This window comes from Bos indicus, chromosome 5 (assembly GCF_029378745.1).
Source record: "Bos indicus isolate NIAB-ARS_2022 breed Sahiwal x Tharparkar chromosome 5, NIAB-ARS_B.indTharparkar_mat_pri_1.0, whole genome shotgun sequence".
Classification (NCBI taxonomy): domain Eukaryota; kingdom Metazoa; phylum Chordata; class Mammalia; order Artiodactyla; family Bovidae; genus Bos; species Bos indicus.
Genome location: NC_091764.1, coordinates 111,683,808 through 111,701,353, shown reverse-complemented (window position 1 = coordinate 111,701,353; position 17,546 = coordinate 111,683,808). Strand labels below are relative to the sequence as shown.

At 41.6% G+C, this 17,546-nt stretch overlaps 1 protein-coding gene across 1 annotated transcript in view; it reads left to right on the top strand.

Annotated features, from left to right (window-relative positions):
- Positions 1 to 14,820, top strand: part of ENTHD1 (ENTH domain containing 1) — a 92,128-nt gene extending 77,308 nt beyond the window's left edge. Inside the window, exon 7 of the mRNA XM_019960162.2 lies at positions 13,638 to 14,820. Coding sequence (XP_019815721.2) covers positions 13,638 to 14,242 — 605 coding nt within the window. The 3' untranslated portion in view covers positions 14,243 to 14,820. The remainder of the gene's footprint in view (positions 1 to 13,637) is intronic.
- The last annotated feature ends 2,726 nt before the right edge of the window (positions 14,821 to 17,546 follow it).

Genomic DNA, 17,546 nt, shown 5'->3' with positions numbered 1-17,546 from the left:
ACTCTTCTTTTACTTTTCTCTGCTTTCTTTCTCCTGATTTGTTGCCTTCTCTTATTTTCCTCCCGTTGGTATGAAGAGAGGTACTTCTGAGTTGGGAAAGTGCCCCTTTTAAAAAGGGCTAATAGCAGATCATCATCATGGTTACATGTGCTTGAGTGAAGCCCAAGTTCTGAGCAGTTTTGATACAGAACAAATTAGAAAGAACTAGCATTAAATACGGAGAAGGCAATGGCACCCACTCCAGTACTCCTGCCTGGAAAATCCCATGGACGGAGGAGCCTGAGGGGCTGCAGTCCATGGGGTCATTAGGAGTCGGACACGACTGAGCGACTTCACTTTCACTTTTCACTTTCACGCATTGGAGAAGGAACTGGCAACCCACTCCAGTGTTCTTGCCTGGAGAATACCAGGGACGGGGGAGCCTGGTGGGCTGCTGTCTGTGGGGTCGCACAGAGTCGGACACGACTGAAGCAACTTAGCAGCAGCAGCAGCAGCACCAGCATTAAATAAGAGCTTCCTGTCAAACATTTAGGTTACTTATTTAAAATCTATATAAGAGAAAGTGATTAGTGTGTATATTGGTGTGTATGCATACACATACATCCATATGGGTATGTATGTGTGTGTTTTCCCTTTTTTAAAAGCGCTGTGTACTGATAACAAAAAAGGGGCAGGGGGAGTAGAGAATTGCTTCCCTCTTCTGTCTTACAAAACATGGAGAGGGTTGCAGTATTGTTAGACTGGTTGATAGAGGATAAAGCCAGTTGAGATCCCAGGTCATTGGCTTTCAGTTGTTAAATCCTACATTTCATAGTTTATACTTTCTTCTTAGAGTTAATTAGTAAAAGAATAACCCATTTGCTGGTACATACCCCTGGTGGCTCAGATAGTAAAGAACCTTACTGCAATGAAAGAGACCTGGGTTCAATCCCTGGGTTGGGAAGATTCCCTGGAGAACAGAATGGCTACCCATTCCAGTATTCTTACATGGAGAATTCCATGGACAGAGGAGCCTGGCCTTCTACAGTCCTCAGAGTCTCAAAGAGTCGGACATGACTGAGCGACTAACGCTTTCACTTTTTTTTCATTTCAAAGACTAAGTAGTTTATTGATTCTCATGTGTAATAATGCTTACTAACTCATAAATATAATTTTTAAAATATGAACTTTTAAAATATAAATCCTTTAAACTGCCTCAAATTCAGGTCAGAAGTACAATAGAAATACAAATAATGGAAGCCAAAATTGTTTGAGGTTAAAGAAACTTACCTTAATGCTAGTAAGGTCAGTGACTAGTAAGAGATTCTTCTTACTGCTCTTCCCAGAATTTTTTTTAATTGAGTACCTAAAAATAAAACTAATTCTTAGTTTTGTCACAAAATTAACTTTTCTGCTGAGACTACTGATGGAGAAACCAATTAGTGCTGGTTACAATAGCCAGTGCATGTTATGATTAGCTCATGTGCATGCTGTCCCCTGGGAAGCTGTTACTTTGGTCCATTTCTTCCACAAATACCACAAAAAGAAAACTGAGAATACTTTGGGTCATAGCTTGTATATCAAGTATATTTAATTATGAAAAATTACAAGAGGTTCCTCTAAAATCAGTTAGCAAGGAAGACTTTTCCTCCTACTTACAATGAAGTAGATAGCATTAGTCTAATCCTCCACGAACAATATTGGTTAAAGCTGGAAAACTATTAGAAATCATTATAAAACAACGAAGGTAGAAAACGCCTGATGGTCAGGCTCCTAGGGGAAAGGATTGTGATACTGTGATGCAATAAGTAATGTATATTTGGTCTTCACCCCTGGTTCCTAGCACGGAACTTCTGAAACCCTTGTCATTTTCCTGAGTGATAGAAGAGAAAGAGGCATTTTCTGTTATTCATCATAAACAGAATATGTTTATGTTTCAACTCCATCCCCGACCTCTGGGGAGAGGAGAAGGAATGGCCAATGATTTGATCAATCAAAAGCCAATGGGGACTTCCCTGGTGGTCCAGTGGATAAGACTCCATGCTCAGGGAACTATTAATAAGATCCCACATATTCCAACTAAGCCCACATTGCAGCTACTGAACCCACATGCCCTAGAAGCCTACACCACAGTTAGAGAAGCCCACATGCTCCAACGAAGACCCAGCGCAGCCAAAACAAGTAGTAAATGCTTTTTAAAAAAGAGCAAGCAGGTGACAGTGATGGATAGTTTCAAAAAAATCAGGGGCCAATACTTTGATCAGCCATGCCTATGTAATGGAACCTCTGTAAAAACCGTGGGCCATGAGGTTGAGAGGGCTTCCAGGTTGGTGAGCTCATGAACGTTCTGGGAGGACGACCGCCCAGAGGAGGCACGGCAGCTCTGTGTCCCTTCCCCATACCTTGCCCCGTGCATTTCTTCCATTTGGTTGTTCCTTTATAATAAACCAATCATAGTAAGTAAAGCAAGGTCCTGAGTTTTGTGAGCCATTCTAGCAAATTATCAAACCCAAAGAGGGTACCGTGGGATTCTTCAATTTACAGCCAGCACATCAGAAATAGAGGAGGCCTGGACCTGCAGCTGGCATCTGAGTAGTGTCTCAGTTTTCTCCCCCTTGCCTGTTTGCCTGTTAGCAGAGCAGGGTGATAGAAGCCAAGGAAACATGAGAGGCCTGGGCTTTCTGCTATCTCAATGAGCTTGGGAGGTAGGGTTGGCGTTTGGGGCTTCCAAGGTGTCAGGGACTTAAGGGGCTAATATTTCAGAGGGGAGGGAATCACAGAGAAAAAGTCCACAAGTCTTTGTGTAATTTCTTACTGTTACTTTTGCCTGCTGCTAAACTGCTCAGGTTTTGGATAAGGTGCCGAGAAACTAAATGGGAAGAAGCCAAGAAGCTAACCAGAGATTCTGATAGTCTTGTGGTGCTAAGAAGACGGAGGCTGGAGTTTAGGATATGCAGAATTGTAGGGGCTATGGTAAATACACCGTCCTTTCAGCTGGGCCCTCTAAAGGACTACACCCTATGCATCAGAGGTACATTCTGGAGTAAGGACAGCCTGGAAATAGAACAGCCCTCCCAAATGCTGAAACCCAGCTTCAGCTAGAGCAAAGTATCTGAAGACAATGAAATCCTTTCTTGAGTGGTGCTACAATTTTTCATGCATAAGGTTTGGCATTCACCAAAAAATTACCAGGCATACCAGGAAATGAACAAATGACCAGAAATACAGGATAAAATAAACAACAGAAACAGACTCATAAATAATCTAGATAATGAAGTTATAAGATACATACTTTAAAATAATTATGATTAATATATGTAAAAAAAAAAAAAAAAACAGAAGAAAAGATGGGGGAATTTCATTGGAATAGAATACTGCTATCTATAAAAAGGAGTCAACCAAATTCCTGAATTCCAAAGCAGAAAAATAATTAGCTGAAATTAAGACCTTGAGGATACTATTCGGTTCATAAAGGTTAAGGTGTCAAAAGAGAGAGCTCAGTACTGGCAACAAAGTTGAAAAGTTATAAGGGAAACCCTGAAAGGGAGGGAGACTCAGAAGGAGTCTCATATTCCATTTGTAAACTCTGCCCAAATTCTTGACCAATAAGACACACATTTCTACTTTTCTATAAAAGGCATTACTGGAGCCGACCCCGGCTGCCTGGGCCTCACCTACCTGCAGCTTTGCCCCGTGCCCTTCACAGTCAAGACTGGCCCCCATGGCAGGCCCACCCTGTGCCCTGCTGGGTGCCGATGGCTTTGGCGTGGGGTTTGGACTGTCCTCCCACTGAATGAAGAGGGCGGAGCAGTTATTCTGCGTGGAATAAATGGTTCCAAGTAGAGCTGTGGGGAGAAGGCAATGGCACCCCACTCCAGTACTCTTGCCTGGAAAATCCATGGACGGAGGAGCCTGGTAGGCTGCAGTCCATGGGGTCGCTGAGAGTTGGGCATGACTGAGCAACTTCACTTTCACTTTTCACTTTCATGCATTGGAGAAGGAAATGGCAACCCACTCCAGTGTTCTTGCCTGGAGAATCCCAGGGACAGGGGAGCCTGGTAGGCTGCCGTCTATGGGGTCGCACAGAGTCGGACACGACTGAAGCGACTTAGCAGCAGCAGCAGTAGAGCTGTGTTAACTCCTGACCCCACTACAGCCCCACTCTCAAAATCAGGTCCTCGCTTCAACACAGTAAAAACCATGGTGAGACTCTTCTGCACCCCCGGTTCCATTCTCATGGTCTGGAACGGGCCCAGCCCTGGAGGCTGCTGTTGGGGAAGGCTCCCCCCGGCACCTGGGTGTTCCTGAAGGCCCCTGTAGTCTATGGAGCCGATCCCTGGTAAGTTGGTCCTTTTGGGCAGCACTTGATGACCTGGCCTTGAAAGATGCTCTTGTCCGGCTCCATGGTGGCCTGGGCTGAGCTCTCAGTGGCAAACTCTATTATGTAGGCATAGCCCTTGAGGGTGTCCAGAGAACTTGCCACCCAGGATGGGGACCCGGTGGATCTCACCACAGTGGTTAAAGCCATAATATATGTCTAGGGGAAGACCCCAGTGAATCGTGGGGGAGTGGAGAAGATAGCACTAGAAATTATAAATATGTGGGTAAATAGAAAATGCCATATATTTTATTTTAAATTTTAGTGTTAAAAGCATCGCTGTTGTTCAGTTATTAAATTGTGTCTGACTCTATGAGTCACCATGGACTGCAGCGTGCCAGGCTTCCCTCTTTCACTGTCTCCTGGAATTTGCTCAGATTGAGTCAGTGATGCTATCTCACCATCTCTTCCTCTGCTGCCCCTTCTCCTTTTGCCTTCAATCTTTCCCAGCATCAGAGTCTTTTCCAATGAGTCGGCTGAAGGAAAAGATTTGAGGTGAGAGATAGAGACAAGAGCTGGTGAGCAAGGTAGGGGGAAAGATCCTGAGACGGAGGGCGATATGGGGAAGGCAGACTAGAATCCAGACCAGAAAGAGAGTCACCTTGTGCTGAGAACCCATGAGGAAGGAGGAGAAAGGGTGTACCGGATGTGAGGGAAGGGTCTTATTGTTCTTAATAATTAAATGTACTGAACATTCATGAGCTGCACTCTGTATGTCATGGCCTCCGTATCTTACTGTCTGGGGTCACCTGCCAAGCCTGAGGGTTTGGAGTGGTTTCGTTTTTTCCATGAAGAAACTGGAAAAAAATTAGAACAGCCACTGCAGAAAATGGAAGAAGGAGCTGCTGAGACTCTGAGAAGATGGAGGAGCAGTAATTTGTAGTGGTCCAGTTTTTCAGGTCTGGGCTTTTTTTTTTTTTTTCCTATGCTGAGCATCCCAGGGATAGAAATGAAAAAGGCAGATATTTAAATTGAAATAGGCCTATGATAGTGATTGACCAACTTTCAGCCTGGACTGAATCTGGCCCACTGCCTGTTTTTGTAAATAAAAGTTTTATTGGAAAACAACCATACTACTTGGTTCACATATTGTCTTTGGCTGCTTTTGTGCCACATCAGCAGAGCTTAGTAGTTCAGAGACCGTATGAACCACAAATCCTAAAAGGTCTCCTATCTTGTCCTTTATATCAAAGTTTTGATGACTCCTGAATTAGCAATTAGCAGCAAGGAGACTTCTCTGGTGGTCCAGTGGCTAAGACTTCATTACAGGGGGCACAGTTTCTATTCCCTGGTTGGGGACCTAGGATCCTGCATGCCACCCAGTGAGGCCAAAGAAAGAAATCAGCGGCAAGTAAGGTCCCTTGGACTGCAAGGAGATCCAACCAGTCCATTCTAAAGGAGATCAGCCCTGGGTGTTCTTTGGAAGGAATGATGCTAAAGCTGAAACTCCAGTACTTTGGCCACCTCATTTGAAGAGTTGACTCATTGGAAAAGACTCTGATGCTGGGAGGGATTGGGGGCAGGAGGAAAAGGGGACGACAGAGGATGAGATGGCTGGATGGCATCACCGACTCGATGGATGTGAATTTGAGTGAAATCCGGGAGATGGTGATGGACAGGGAGGCCTGGCGTGCTGGGATTCATGGGGTCGCAAAGAGTTGGACACGACTGAGTGACTGAACTGAACTGAACTGAACTGAAGGCAGAAGACATTCAGCAAGAGAGTAGCCAGAAAATGGCTAAAATGATGGATCCTGGGATTCTAGACTGGTTTAAGAAAGGAGCCAGAACCAAGAGGACACTGATAGAAAGACAGAAAAGAGAAAGATCATTGCATCTTTGCATGGCATCATTGCATCAATGAGGCCAAAGTGCAGATGTATAAAAAGGAATGTAAAAGGAATCCATAGAGCTGGAAGAAACTAAGAAGAAAAAGTAATCTTGAAAAACAAGGTTTCAAAGTAGGGCAGTTGTGAGTGATGACATTCTAGGGAATACTCAGAGGAATGGCTGAAGGTCATTGTGGTTGAGGAATTCAAGAAATGATGAGACTAATGTATGTTAGTCTCCATGGATACTGGGTGGTGGAGTATAACAACAGAGTACTTTTTTTCTGGTTTTCATTTAAGTGTTTGTTTATAGGAAGGGTCCAGGTCCAATGTCATAAAACTCTTTGGAGATAATGAACTGGACAAATTAAAAAAATACTTGCATATTTTAGCGGTTCTCAGATACCAGGGAGACTATCTAAGGCAGCCAGCTTTAATATGTTTACTGAATGAGAGGAATGAATTTGCTGCAGCAGCCTCCTTTGATCTTTTGATGCTCAGTACCTCTGTTCTGAGAACAGCCCATTCCTTCTGCTCCTGTGCTTATTTGTCTGAAGCTCAAACTGTTGTTTTAGGTCGTTAGTTTAACACGCACTAAAAAGGAAGAAGGAGCTAGTACATACTTCGAAGCCAATTTGGTGGCAGGCAGCTTTCCTTATAGTCTTATAAGCCACAGTCAGGGTGAGTGTGTTAGACACACTGGATTTTACTTTCTAATTTGGGGGAGGAAAAAATTATCTGTACTTTGTCTTGTTGAGATAGCAGTGACCATTCTCACTGGCTTCCTCCTCTCTGTCTCATTTGGTTCCGTTTTTTTTTTTTACTCGATTTCAGCAGTAGTTGCTTTTGTAGCTGTTTTTCAGTTCACCTTTGCTAGGAAAAGAAACTAAAGTGACACACACACCAAAGACTCATTTACAATGCCTTTTTCTTTTTGCCTATAAAAGCCTTTGGAGTTAGAATGATTAACAGTGTCCCTGAAGCAATGGGGGAAATGATAGAAAGCAGTTCTACAGACCATCCCAGCTAACTCTGGTGAGCTAGTGGTCAGTGTGGTCCACAGGCACCGTGTGGTGAAGAGCGTTGACGGGAGAGGAAGGCTTATCACCCTCCAGGGAAGTCACGGCCAGGGTGCTCCCGCCCCCTAGACAGGGCCGCAGCAACCCTTCCAGCTGTGCAGCTCCTGCCTGCTCTTGTGCAGACAGAAAGACGCACCGATTTGATTTTTTTAATTTAATGAACTACATTTATACTTCATAAGCAAGTGAGAAAACTCATCTTTAATCCAATAATCCAATTTTCCCAATAAAAATCCAGCATAAGTGATTTATAACTACTTAATAATAAGCGGCAGACTTACTAGCATTTCTCTCTAGCCCCATGTTACTCCTAAATCTGGTTCTTTTATGTAGCTTATTTATAATAATGATACTAAAAATAAATTTTCAAATATGGCAGCTTTTAAAAATTGAGATCTAATTCCTGTACCATAGAGTGCACCCTTTGAAAATGGACAGTGTAGTGGTTTTTCAGTGTATTCTCAGAGTTGTACAGTCATCACTACTAATGCCAGAGCATTCCCATTACCCTCAAAAGTTCTGTACACACGAGCAGTTGCTCTCTGCCTCCTTTATCCCAGGCCCTGGTAGCCACTGTCTACTTTCTGTCTCTATGGATTTACCTTTTCTGGACATTTCACGTGATGGAGTCATGCAACATGAGGCCTTTTGTGATTAATTTCTTTCACTGAGCATCGTGTTTTCAAAGTTTACCCACAATGTAGCATAAATCAGTAAGTCATTCCTTTTTGTGGCTGGATATTATTCCAGTGTATGGATAAACACATTTTCTTTATCATAATCAGTTCACAGACGTTTGGGTTGTTTCCACTTTTTGGCAGTTTTGAATAATTCTGTTACAAAGAATTTTGTAAATGTTTCATTCTTTAGCCATAGAACAAAATCAGGATAATATAATTCCTGTGTGTAGGTAACTTGACAGCCATTCTATATTAGTGAGGAAAACTGAAAGAGATGAATTGGAGAATGAGAAAAAGAAAAAAATCCCTCTCTTGTACAGTGAACTGTTTACCAAAGACCAGCTGCTTGCAGAAAAATTTACATTTACTGCTAAAGATAACTTTAAATATTTCCAGAAGTATTTGTTATCTTATTTTTTTCAACCCAGTACTTCCAAATGCTTTTTAAGTTTAAAATTGTAGTATAATAATTAACAGTGTGTGCCTGCTAAGTCGCTTCAATCGTGTCCAACTCTTTGTGACCCTAATTAGCAGATCCAGTGTTATTTGTGAGTATAAAAAATTAGAGATAACACATCAGCATTTGGAAAAATCTTGTCACTGCTATCTTCAAGCGAGTCTGGCATTCATTAGCATGCCTGTATCACACAGTGAGACTTTTAAATCCAGCCATTTGCTGCAGCTGATTTGCAATACTTGCTGCATTTCAGCTCTGGGGGGTCGACTGTACGAAGAGGAGAAGAGGATGCTCGTTAACAACCTCCGCAGTGAGCCAGAGAAGGGTCACTAACCGGGGAGGGAGATGCGCCCTGAGGCGCAGTGTGCAGTGGCTGGTACAGCTGCAGTGTGTTTGGAAACAAAAGTAAATTGGCGTGCAGCAATTAGAGATGAAGTGGGTTCTTATGAGCAAAAGCATCAAGCAGCCTACGAATCAAAGCTGCAGAACTATAAACAGTGAGAAGCTGTTTACTCAGCAGTTGTAGCTACGCAGCAGGAGAAAGGTGGGCATACAGCAAGAAGCAGTGATTCTCTGACCAGAGCACGTAGCAGAAACACCTGCAGGTTTGTTCAAACCCAGTTTTCTGAGCCCCAACGCCCAGTGTCTGATTCAGCTGGTCTGGGGTGGGGCCCTAGAACTTCATTTTAACAAATTCCCAGGTGATGCTGCTGCTGGTTCAGGAACCCCACTTTAAGAAACACTGGCATTAAACTGTGGGCTTCCCTGGTGGCTCAGCTGGTAAAGAATCTGCCTGCAGTGTGGGAGACCTAGGTTCGATCCCTGGGTTGGGAAGATCCCCTGGAGAAGGGAAAGGCTACCCACTCCAGTATTCTGGCCTGGAGAATTCCATGGACTGTATAGTTCATGGGGTCCCAAGAGTCAGACACGACTGAGCAACTTTCAGTTTCAGCATAAAACTGAAGCCAGGTACTCGTCATGTCACACGTGTGTGCCTACCATAACTGTGTTATCTTTAAATATATTTGTTGTTGTTCAGTGACTAAGTCGTGTCCAACTTTTTGCAACCCCATGGACTGCAGCACGCCAGGCCTCCCTGTCCCTCACCGTCTCCTGGAGTTCACCCAAGTTCATGTCCATCAAGTCGGTGATGCCATCCAACCATCTCATCCTCTGCTGCCCTCTTCTCCTCCTGCCCTCAATCTTTCCCAGAATCAGGGTCTTTTCCAATAAGTCAGCTCTTCACATCAGGTGGCCAAAATATTGGAGCTTCAGCATCAGCCCTTCCGATGAGTATTCAGGGTTGATTACCCTTAGGATTGACTGGTTTGATCTCCATGCTGCCCAATGGACTCTCAAGAATTTTCTTCAAATCACAATTCAAAAGCTTTAGCATTCAGCCTTCTTTATGATCTAGCTCTCACATCCGTACATGGCTACTGGAGAGACCATAGCTTTGACTATGCGAACCTTTGTTGGCAAAGTGATGTCTTAGCTTTTTCATACTCTGTCTGGGTTTGTCATAGCCTTCCTTCCAAAAAGGAAGTGTCTTCTAATTTCATGGCTGCAGTCACCATTCACAGTGATTTTGGAGCCCAAGAAAAGAAAATCTCTATCATCTCAATTCCAAAGAAGGGCAATGCTAAAGAATGTTCAAACTACCAGACACTTGTGCTCACTTCCCATGCTAGTAAGGTTATGCTCAAAATCCTTCAAGCTAGGCTTCAGCAGTACTTGAATCGAGAATTTCCAGATGTACAAGCTGGGTTTAGAACAGGCAGAGGAACCAGAGATCTTTAAATATATAAGATAACATTATACTAACATTTGACTGAAATATTATTTTCCTCCTGGCCTTCTTAAATCTTCCTTATGAAATCATTCTTTCTTACCAGAGTGAACTATTTCTGGAATAGTTCCTTAGTACTCTCACGTGTGTGGTTTGGGTCCTAGAATCCTAGAATCTCACCAAGGATATATAGCTCTGTCGGCTGATGCCTTGATCTTGCCTGAAACGTTCCTGCCAAATGGTTGCTCAGGCTGTGCATGAGCTCCATGAGTGTTAAGAACCTCACCGCTTCCCAAAGCAGCGCGTGTCAAGTGTGGGAAACCACAACTATTTAAACGTTTTCATTTTTCAACTGGACTGAAATCTCTTTTCCTGTTACTTTCTCCTGCTAACAGCAGTTCCAACATGTACACAATATGAGAAATGGAAGATAAATATTACTAAGATTTTCTGATTGTTTTCAATTAACTAAATATAGCCTCCTACCCTTTGTCTTCCTATCTGTTTTGGGGTAAAGATTTGCATATACATGACTGAGCGATTTCACTTTCACTTTTTACTTTCATGCACTGGAGAAGGAAATGGCGGCCCACTCCAGTGTTCTTGCCTGGAGACTCCCAGGGACAGGGGAGCCTGGTGGGCTGCTGTCTTTGGGGTCGCACAGAGTCGGACACGACTGAAGCAACTTAGCAGCAACAGCAGCAACCCTTCTACATCCCTCATCATCCTGGTTGCCTGCCTTCTCAACTTTATATCTAGAATTTAACATAACTCTCTAATAGAGTAAAAATAATTATAATACACTAGAATGGTGTGGATGTAGAGCTTAGTGGATTAGATTATGTGCTTTAACATCACAGACTTGAATTTGAGTCTCATCTCTACCCCTTTTTAGCCTTGTGATCTTGGGAAAGTTTCTTTGCTTCTTTGAGATGCCTTTGCCTCATGTTTTAAATGGGATTATGAAGCCTATTCCACAGGTTGTTGTTGGAGTGTGGTGCTAAATAAAGAGAATTCGAAAATAGCTAATTGAAAAGCAGTTTAAATCCTTAGACTTTTCCTCCTTGTCAAACAGATGAATAGTTGCCCTGAATAGTCAACCAACTCTCACAACCTCTGGCAGAAGTCTAGAGATGTGTTTTCTGGAGAAGGTACATGGAGGGTCTCTGAAGTGAGATGCTAGCCACTGGAGAACGTGTTACTCTAGCCTGAGAATAGACCAAGAAAGACAAGGATCCAGGATATATTGATGGAAAATAGGAGGGTGGCATAGAGATGTGTCCAATGACAGCTGTGAGTACAGCCCAGAGAGTTGCAGAGTGACTCAGGACACGCGTATATAGAGGCTTCCGTCATTGGCAGGATGGTAACCACATACCCTCTTTTTAATCCAAGGATAGCATGTTGGATAAGCCTGACCTGGATTCTTAAGTGTGCTTGTCCTGTCTTGACCGTTTGTTAATGAAGTTCCTACTTTCCTTTCTGTGACCTGCTGCTGCGCCAGCTGAGAATACTCATTTCACCCCCTTAAAGTTTCGTGATTGGAATTCTCTCCTGAGAACTGGAGCTAGGCGCTGAGAATACTCATTTCACCCCTTAAAGTTTCGTGACTGGAATTCTCTCCTGAGAACTGGAGCTGGGCACCAGGTGGCTTTGAAACCAAAAATAGAAGCTGTCTGCCCTGGCCACATTTTTAGACAAGAGGTCCAATTTAGTTTAGAATGACATGAATATGTAAAATAAATAAAATAAGAAAGAAAGATAAGTCTTGTGTGCTAAGTGGTAAGCATTAATCTCCCTCTTCTATGACTTATAGTGAATAAGGTTTTGTTTTTTTAATTATTTTATTCTCAAATTATTCTCACTGTTATTTTATTTACTTTTAGTTTTTGGCCATGCCTCGTGGCGTGTGGGATCTTAGTTCCCAGAGCAGGGATCAAACCCATGCCCGCTTGCAGTGGAAGCACAGAGTCTTAATCACTGGACTGCCAGGGAATTGCCAATTAAAATTTTTTTAAAGTAGTAAGTCCAGAGTTAATTTCAAAGACTTCGGCACTGGAATTTGACAACTTGTATCACCTTTTAAGGCATACGAGCTCAGTCACATCAGTCATGTCTGACTCTTTGCAACCCCATGGACTGTAGCCACCAGACTCTGTCCATGGACTTTTCCAGGCAAGAATACTGGAGTGGGTTGCCATTTCCCAACCCAGGGATTGAACCCATGGCTCCTGCTTTGGCAGGTAGATTACCACTGAGCCATCTGGGAAGCCCACGTAAGGCATAAATGAATAAAAATAGACATTCCAAGGAGACAAGAAAATGATCTATGTCCAATAAAGTTTGGAAAACACTTGAATAACTTACAGGTGGCCTTTGAATACATGGGTTCAAACTGCATGAGTCTACTTATACACGATTTTTTTTTCAGTAAATACATAGAACAGTACTATACAATCTGAGGTTGATTGAGTCTGCTGATTTGGAACTGCAGATATGGTGGGCCAACTGTAAAGTTATATGGGGGTCTTTGAATGTGGGGCGGGCCAGCACCCCAAGCCCCATGTTGTTCAAGGGTCAACTATACTATGGATTTCTCAGAACCTTGAATATGCTAATGGATATTGTTAATCTCCTAATGGGAGGCACAGTGTGCGATTGGCCAATCTTATTTGACTTTGAAACCCAGTTCTCACAAAACATCTTTTTACATCTTAAAGGACACAGTGTTCTCCATAATGGTTTGGGAAATAATGATTTAAAATAAAGTGTGAAAGAAGAGGTTTAATATGATTTTTGCCTGAAGGGAAGTTAAAAACATTATCAAATCTTTAATTTTATGGAAAATAGGCTTAGAATGCTTTTCATTTTATTTGTAGTTTCTTGGTGGAAAAAAAAAATTATATGCAAGTGCTAAAGTGTCCTGGATCTCGATGGGTTGGACTCAGCCTTGACTATATTTGACTGTTGAGAGAAAAAGCTCAGTTTTTTAACTCCAAGGCACTTGTAGTTGGTGGTTCGTTTTGCCATAATATTTTCTGTTAAAAACCAAAAAAAGAAGGAATCTAAGTTACAGGTTTCTTAGACTTTCTGTTTTAAATGTCAACTTAAAATTCTGGCAGTGAGTAGAAGAGGGTATAATATTCTACTTTTCTGCTCTCTGATAAGTGTAGTGTAAAAATATATTGGGCAAAGTTTGAGAGTCAAGATGAATATTGATATTTCTACTTAAGTCCCTTTTCTAGGGTATTATTGATGTATCACACATCTTTAGATTTTCTCTGTTTCCTGCTTTGGTTTTCTTTGGGCCTATTGTGACTCTTTAACATATAAAATTCTAAGTAGTTTATGCTGAGACCAGATAGAATCTGACATTGTAAAATTATGTAAGCTGTTACTCTTATTTGTATGTTGCCTAATCTTTGTCTTTCATTTATACATTTTAGTTTCAGCTGCCTCTGAGGGAACATTCTCCTTTTCTACTTTATCTGTGTCATCCCCTGATTCAGCCTCTCCAGTGAAGTCTGTTCATCCCTTACCCCCAGTTTTGGCCGGACCTTCCTTTTGGACTTTGTCCCGTCAACAATCTTCTTCTGCCTCTGTTAAAAATATAGATAAGACAGCCAGGATTCATCACCCTTTCGCTCCTAGGAGTCCATTGTCCTCCGATGAAAAAGAAAATGAGCACCTCAACCTACTGGAAATTCTTCCAGACAACTCTGGTTCTGCCGAAGAGAAGACAAGTTCTATTTCTAGCAGTAATTGGGTAGCGTTTTCCACTCAGAATGTAGACCATTTCACCTCAATGTCCTGCTCTAGTTCTCAGGCAACCAAAGACCTGTCTAGGGAGCCTGAAGCAGACAGTTCCACTAATGTTCTTCTTGGGGAGGTAAAAAATGCCATAGTCACGTTGCACGAAGACCTGAGCATGGTGATACGAGAGCTTAATGTCATCAGTAGCCGTCTGGTAAGCATGAGTGGCTCCAGTCCACAAATAAGCAAGTCTCTGCAGTTCCCCCAGTATTCTGAGGCGGGCTCAGATCAAGTCTAATTATCTCAGTAGCTATTTTTGATAGAACACAAAACATTTTATAGATTCTCATACTGTGCAAAAATAGAATGATAGTTTGATTATTCTTTGTCAGGTTTATTAAACAAGTATACATCAAACCAATAAATTCGTCTGGGTGGTTTATTTTTTAAAGAGAAAAAGAATCACCTTTGATAATATTTTCAGGTTTAAATATTAGTTCATTTGAAACTGAAGAGAATTTCATTCCTCCATGCTCTGAACTTTACCTCAAAATAACATTGAGCAGTAGTGAAAGTTGTGGTAATGCTTCAAACAACAGATGACTATTCCAGAGTTCCTGGATAAGTTGGCAGTAAGAAGCCTCTCATTTTCCATCAGTATGGAGCTTCATCGTTAACAAGCCTTTGCCTTGTCTCAGGAGAATTGAGTCTGGGGTATATGTTTCACACCTTTTCATGTCACCTTTCAGGTTCTGCAAAAAAGGGCCAAAAATCTTGCCCTTCTTGTGGATGCCACAGGTGGCTGCGAGTTAAGTTGAGATAAGTAGGGCATGAAATAGGTGGGGTTTTGCTGTTTTTGTTGTTGTTATATGCAAAGTGAATTTAAATGTGTACCTTTTTCTTGTATTTTGGAAAATAAATTTGGTGTTTTTAGTCTTTTATGTATCTTTTTTAATTCTTTAAGACAGCTTTTTAAATAGAACTGTCTCAATTATTTATGGGGGAAATGATCTGGTTTGGGGATTACAGACCAGTGATTCTCAATCCTGCTGCGATTAGAGTCACCAGAGAAGCTTTTGTTTTGTTTCATATTTATTTGAAAGAACAATGTAAAGGGCTCCATGTACCCATTGTTCAGTCTCGGCAATTACTAACCAAAGGCTAAAATAATCTCTGATAATTTTGAAGAAATATGAGACATTTAAAAAAGAATTCTAGTGCTCTGGGTGCTGGTCCCAAATGAAAACTGGTTTTCGTCATGCACACTGGGTTAAGAACCAGAGGACACTGATAGTGCAGGAACGTGGGGTGAGGAGATAAGCCAGTTGGAAGGCTGTTGAAGTTACCCGGATAAGAGCTGGACATGGCTCAAGCCAGGGTCAGCACAGTAAAGGTAAATGAGAAGTGATTCACTTAGGGGTTTGCTGATGAGTTGGATAAAATATGTGAAAGAGAAGAGTCAAGGATGAACCCAAAGGTATTGGACTGAGCAACTAAAATTCAAGATGAAGTTGCCATCAACTAAGATGAGGAAAGTTGCAGATAAAAAAAAATTTAGGGACTTCCCTGGCAATCCAATTGTTCAGACTCTACTCTTCCACTACAGAGGGCATGGATGGGTTCACTCTCTGATCAGGGAACTAAGATCCCACATGCTGTGTGGTGTGGCCGAAAAATACAGGTCCCTCTAGTCAAGGCTATGGTTTTTCCAATAGTCATGTATGGTTGTGAGAGTTGGACTATAAAGAAAGCTGAGCGCTTTAAGAACTGATGCTTTTGAACTGTGGTGTTGCAGAAGACTCTTGAGAGTCCCTTGGACTGCAAGGAGACCCTAAAGATCAATCTTAAAGGAATCAGTCCTGAACATTCATTGGAAGGACTGATGTTGAAGCTGAAACTCCAATACTTTGGCCACCTGATATGAAGAGCTGATTCACTTGAAAAGACCCTGATGCTGGGAAAGATTGAGGGAGGAGGAGAAGGGGACGACAGAGGATGAGATGGTTGGATGGCATCACCAACTCAATGGACATGAGTTTGAGTAAATTCCGGGAGTTGGTGATGGACAGGGAGGCCTGGCATGCTGCAGTCCATGGGGTCACAAAGAGTCAGACATGACTGAGCAACTGAACTGAACTGAACTGAAATAATTTTTTTTAATTTAAGGCATCCATTTTTTAAAATTTCAGATGTCTATTAGATAACCAAGTAGAGATATCAAGTAAACAATTGGATAGAAGAGTGAGTTTGAGAGAGATCTAGATTGAAATGGAGGCTAGTAAGTGATTTTTATTTAAAGTTATGAGACTAGATGAAATTACCAAAGGACTCAGTGTGATAATGGAAAGAAGTTGAAGGCCTGAGCCCTGGGGCATTCTAACATAAGATTAGGAAGAAGCTGGGAAACTAAGGAAGGAAGTTGAAAAAGAGGCACCACTGAGGTAGGAACAAAACAATATTGTCTGTGGCATTTGGAATGCAAAAGAGTTTTTGTTTTCTTGGCCCTTTTCTATATATATTATAGAAGCAGCTTGTCAAGTTCTTTCCAGAGCCCTATTCAATTTTGAATAAAGTTGCATTAACTCTATTAATTTGGAGAAATTTTTACAAATTTAATCTTCCAATCCATGAACATGGTATATATCTAAAACCTCTGTCCATATAGATGTTCTTTTCATGTTTTTCAATAAGCTCATTATTTCCCCCCAAGAAGGCTTCTATTTCTTTTTTTAAAGACTTAATCCTTTGTTCTTCATATTTTTGTGCTATTTAAGTGCTACTGTTTTACCAGTTTTATTTGTAATTTTAGAAGAGTTTATAGAAATGTTCAATGTACAGTTGTACATTGCACATCCATAGCCTTTATTCAGATTCACCAGTTGTTAACATGCTGCTATATTTGCCTTACCACCCTCTCTTGCTAAACACATCTGTGTCTATATACACATTATATAGATAAACACACACATTTTGCTTAGCTATTTGAAAATAAATTTCAGATATCATGACACTTCACAGCAGAATATTTCAGCATACTTATTGAATGAATCTCAGGGTGATTATTTCCCAACCTACCTTCAAGTTAACGAATTCTATCTTCAGCTATATATGATTTGTTGTTAAATCTTCACTTAGTTTTTAATTCAGCTACTGTATTTTCCATTTCTATAATTCTACTTGATTCTTGTATTCCAAGGCCAAATATGCCTGTTACCCCAGGTGTTTCTTGACTTCCTACTTTTGCATTCCAGTCCCCTATAATGAAAAGAAGAAATATCAATAACCTCAGATATACAGATGACACCACCCTTATGGCAGAAAGTGAAGAGGAACTAAAAAGCCTCTTGATGAAAGTGAAAGAGGAGAGTGAAAAGGTTGGCTTAAAGCTCAACATTCAGAAAACGAAGATCATGGCATCTGGTCCCATCACTTCATGGGAAATAGATGGGGAAACAGTGGAAACAGTGTCAGACTTTACTTTTTTGGGCTCCAAAATCACTGCAGATGGTGATTGCAGCCATGAAATTAAAAGACACTTACTCCTTGAAACGAAAGTTATGACCAACCTAGATAGCGTATTGAAAAGCAGAGACATTACTTTG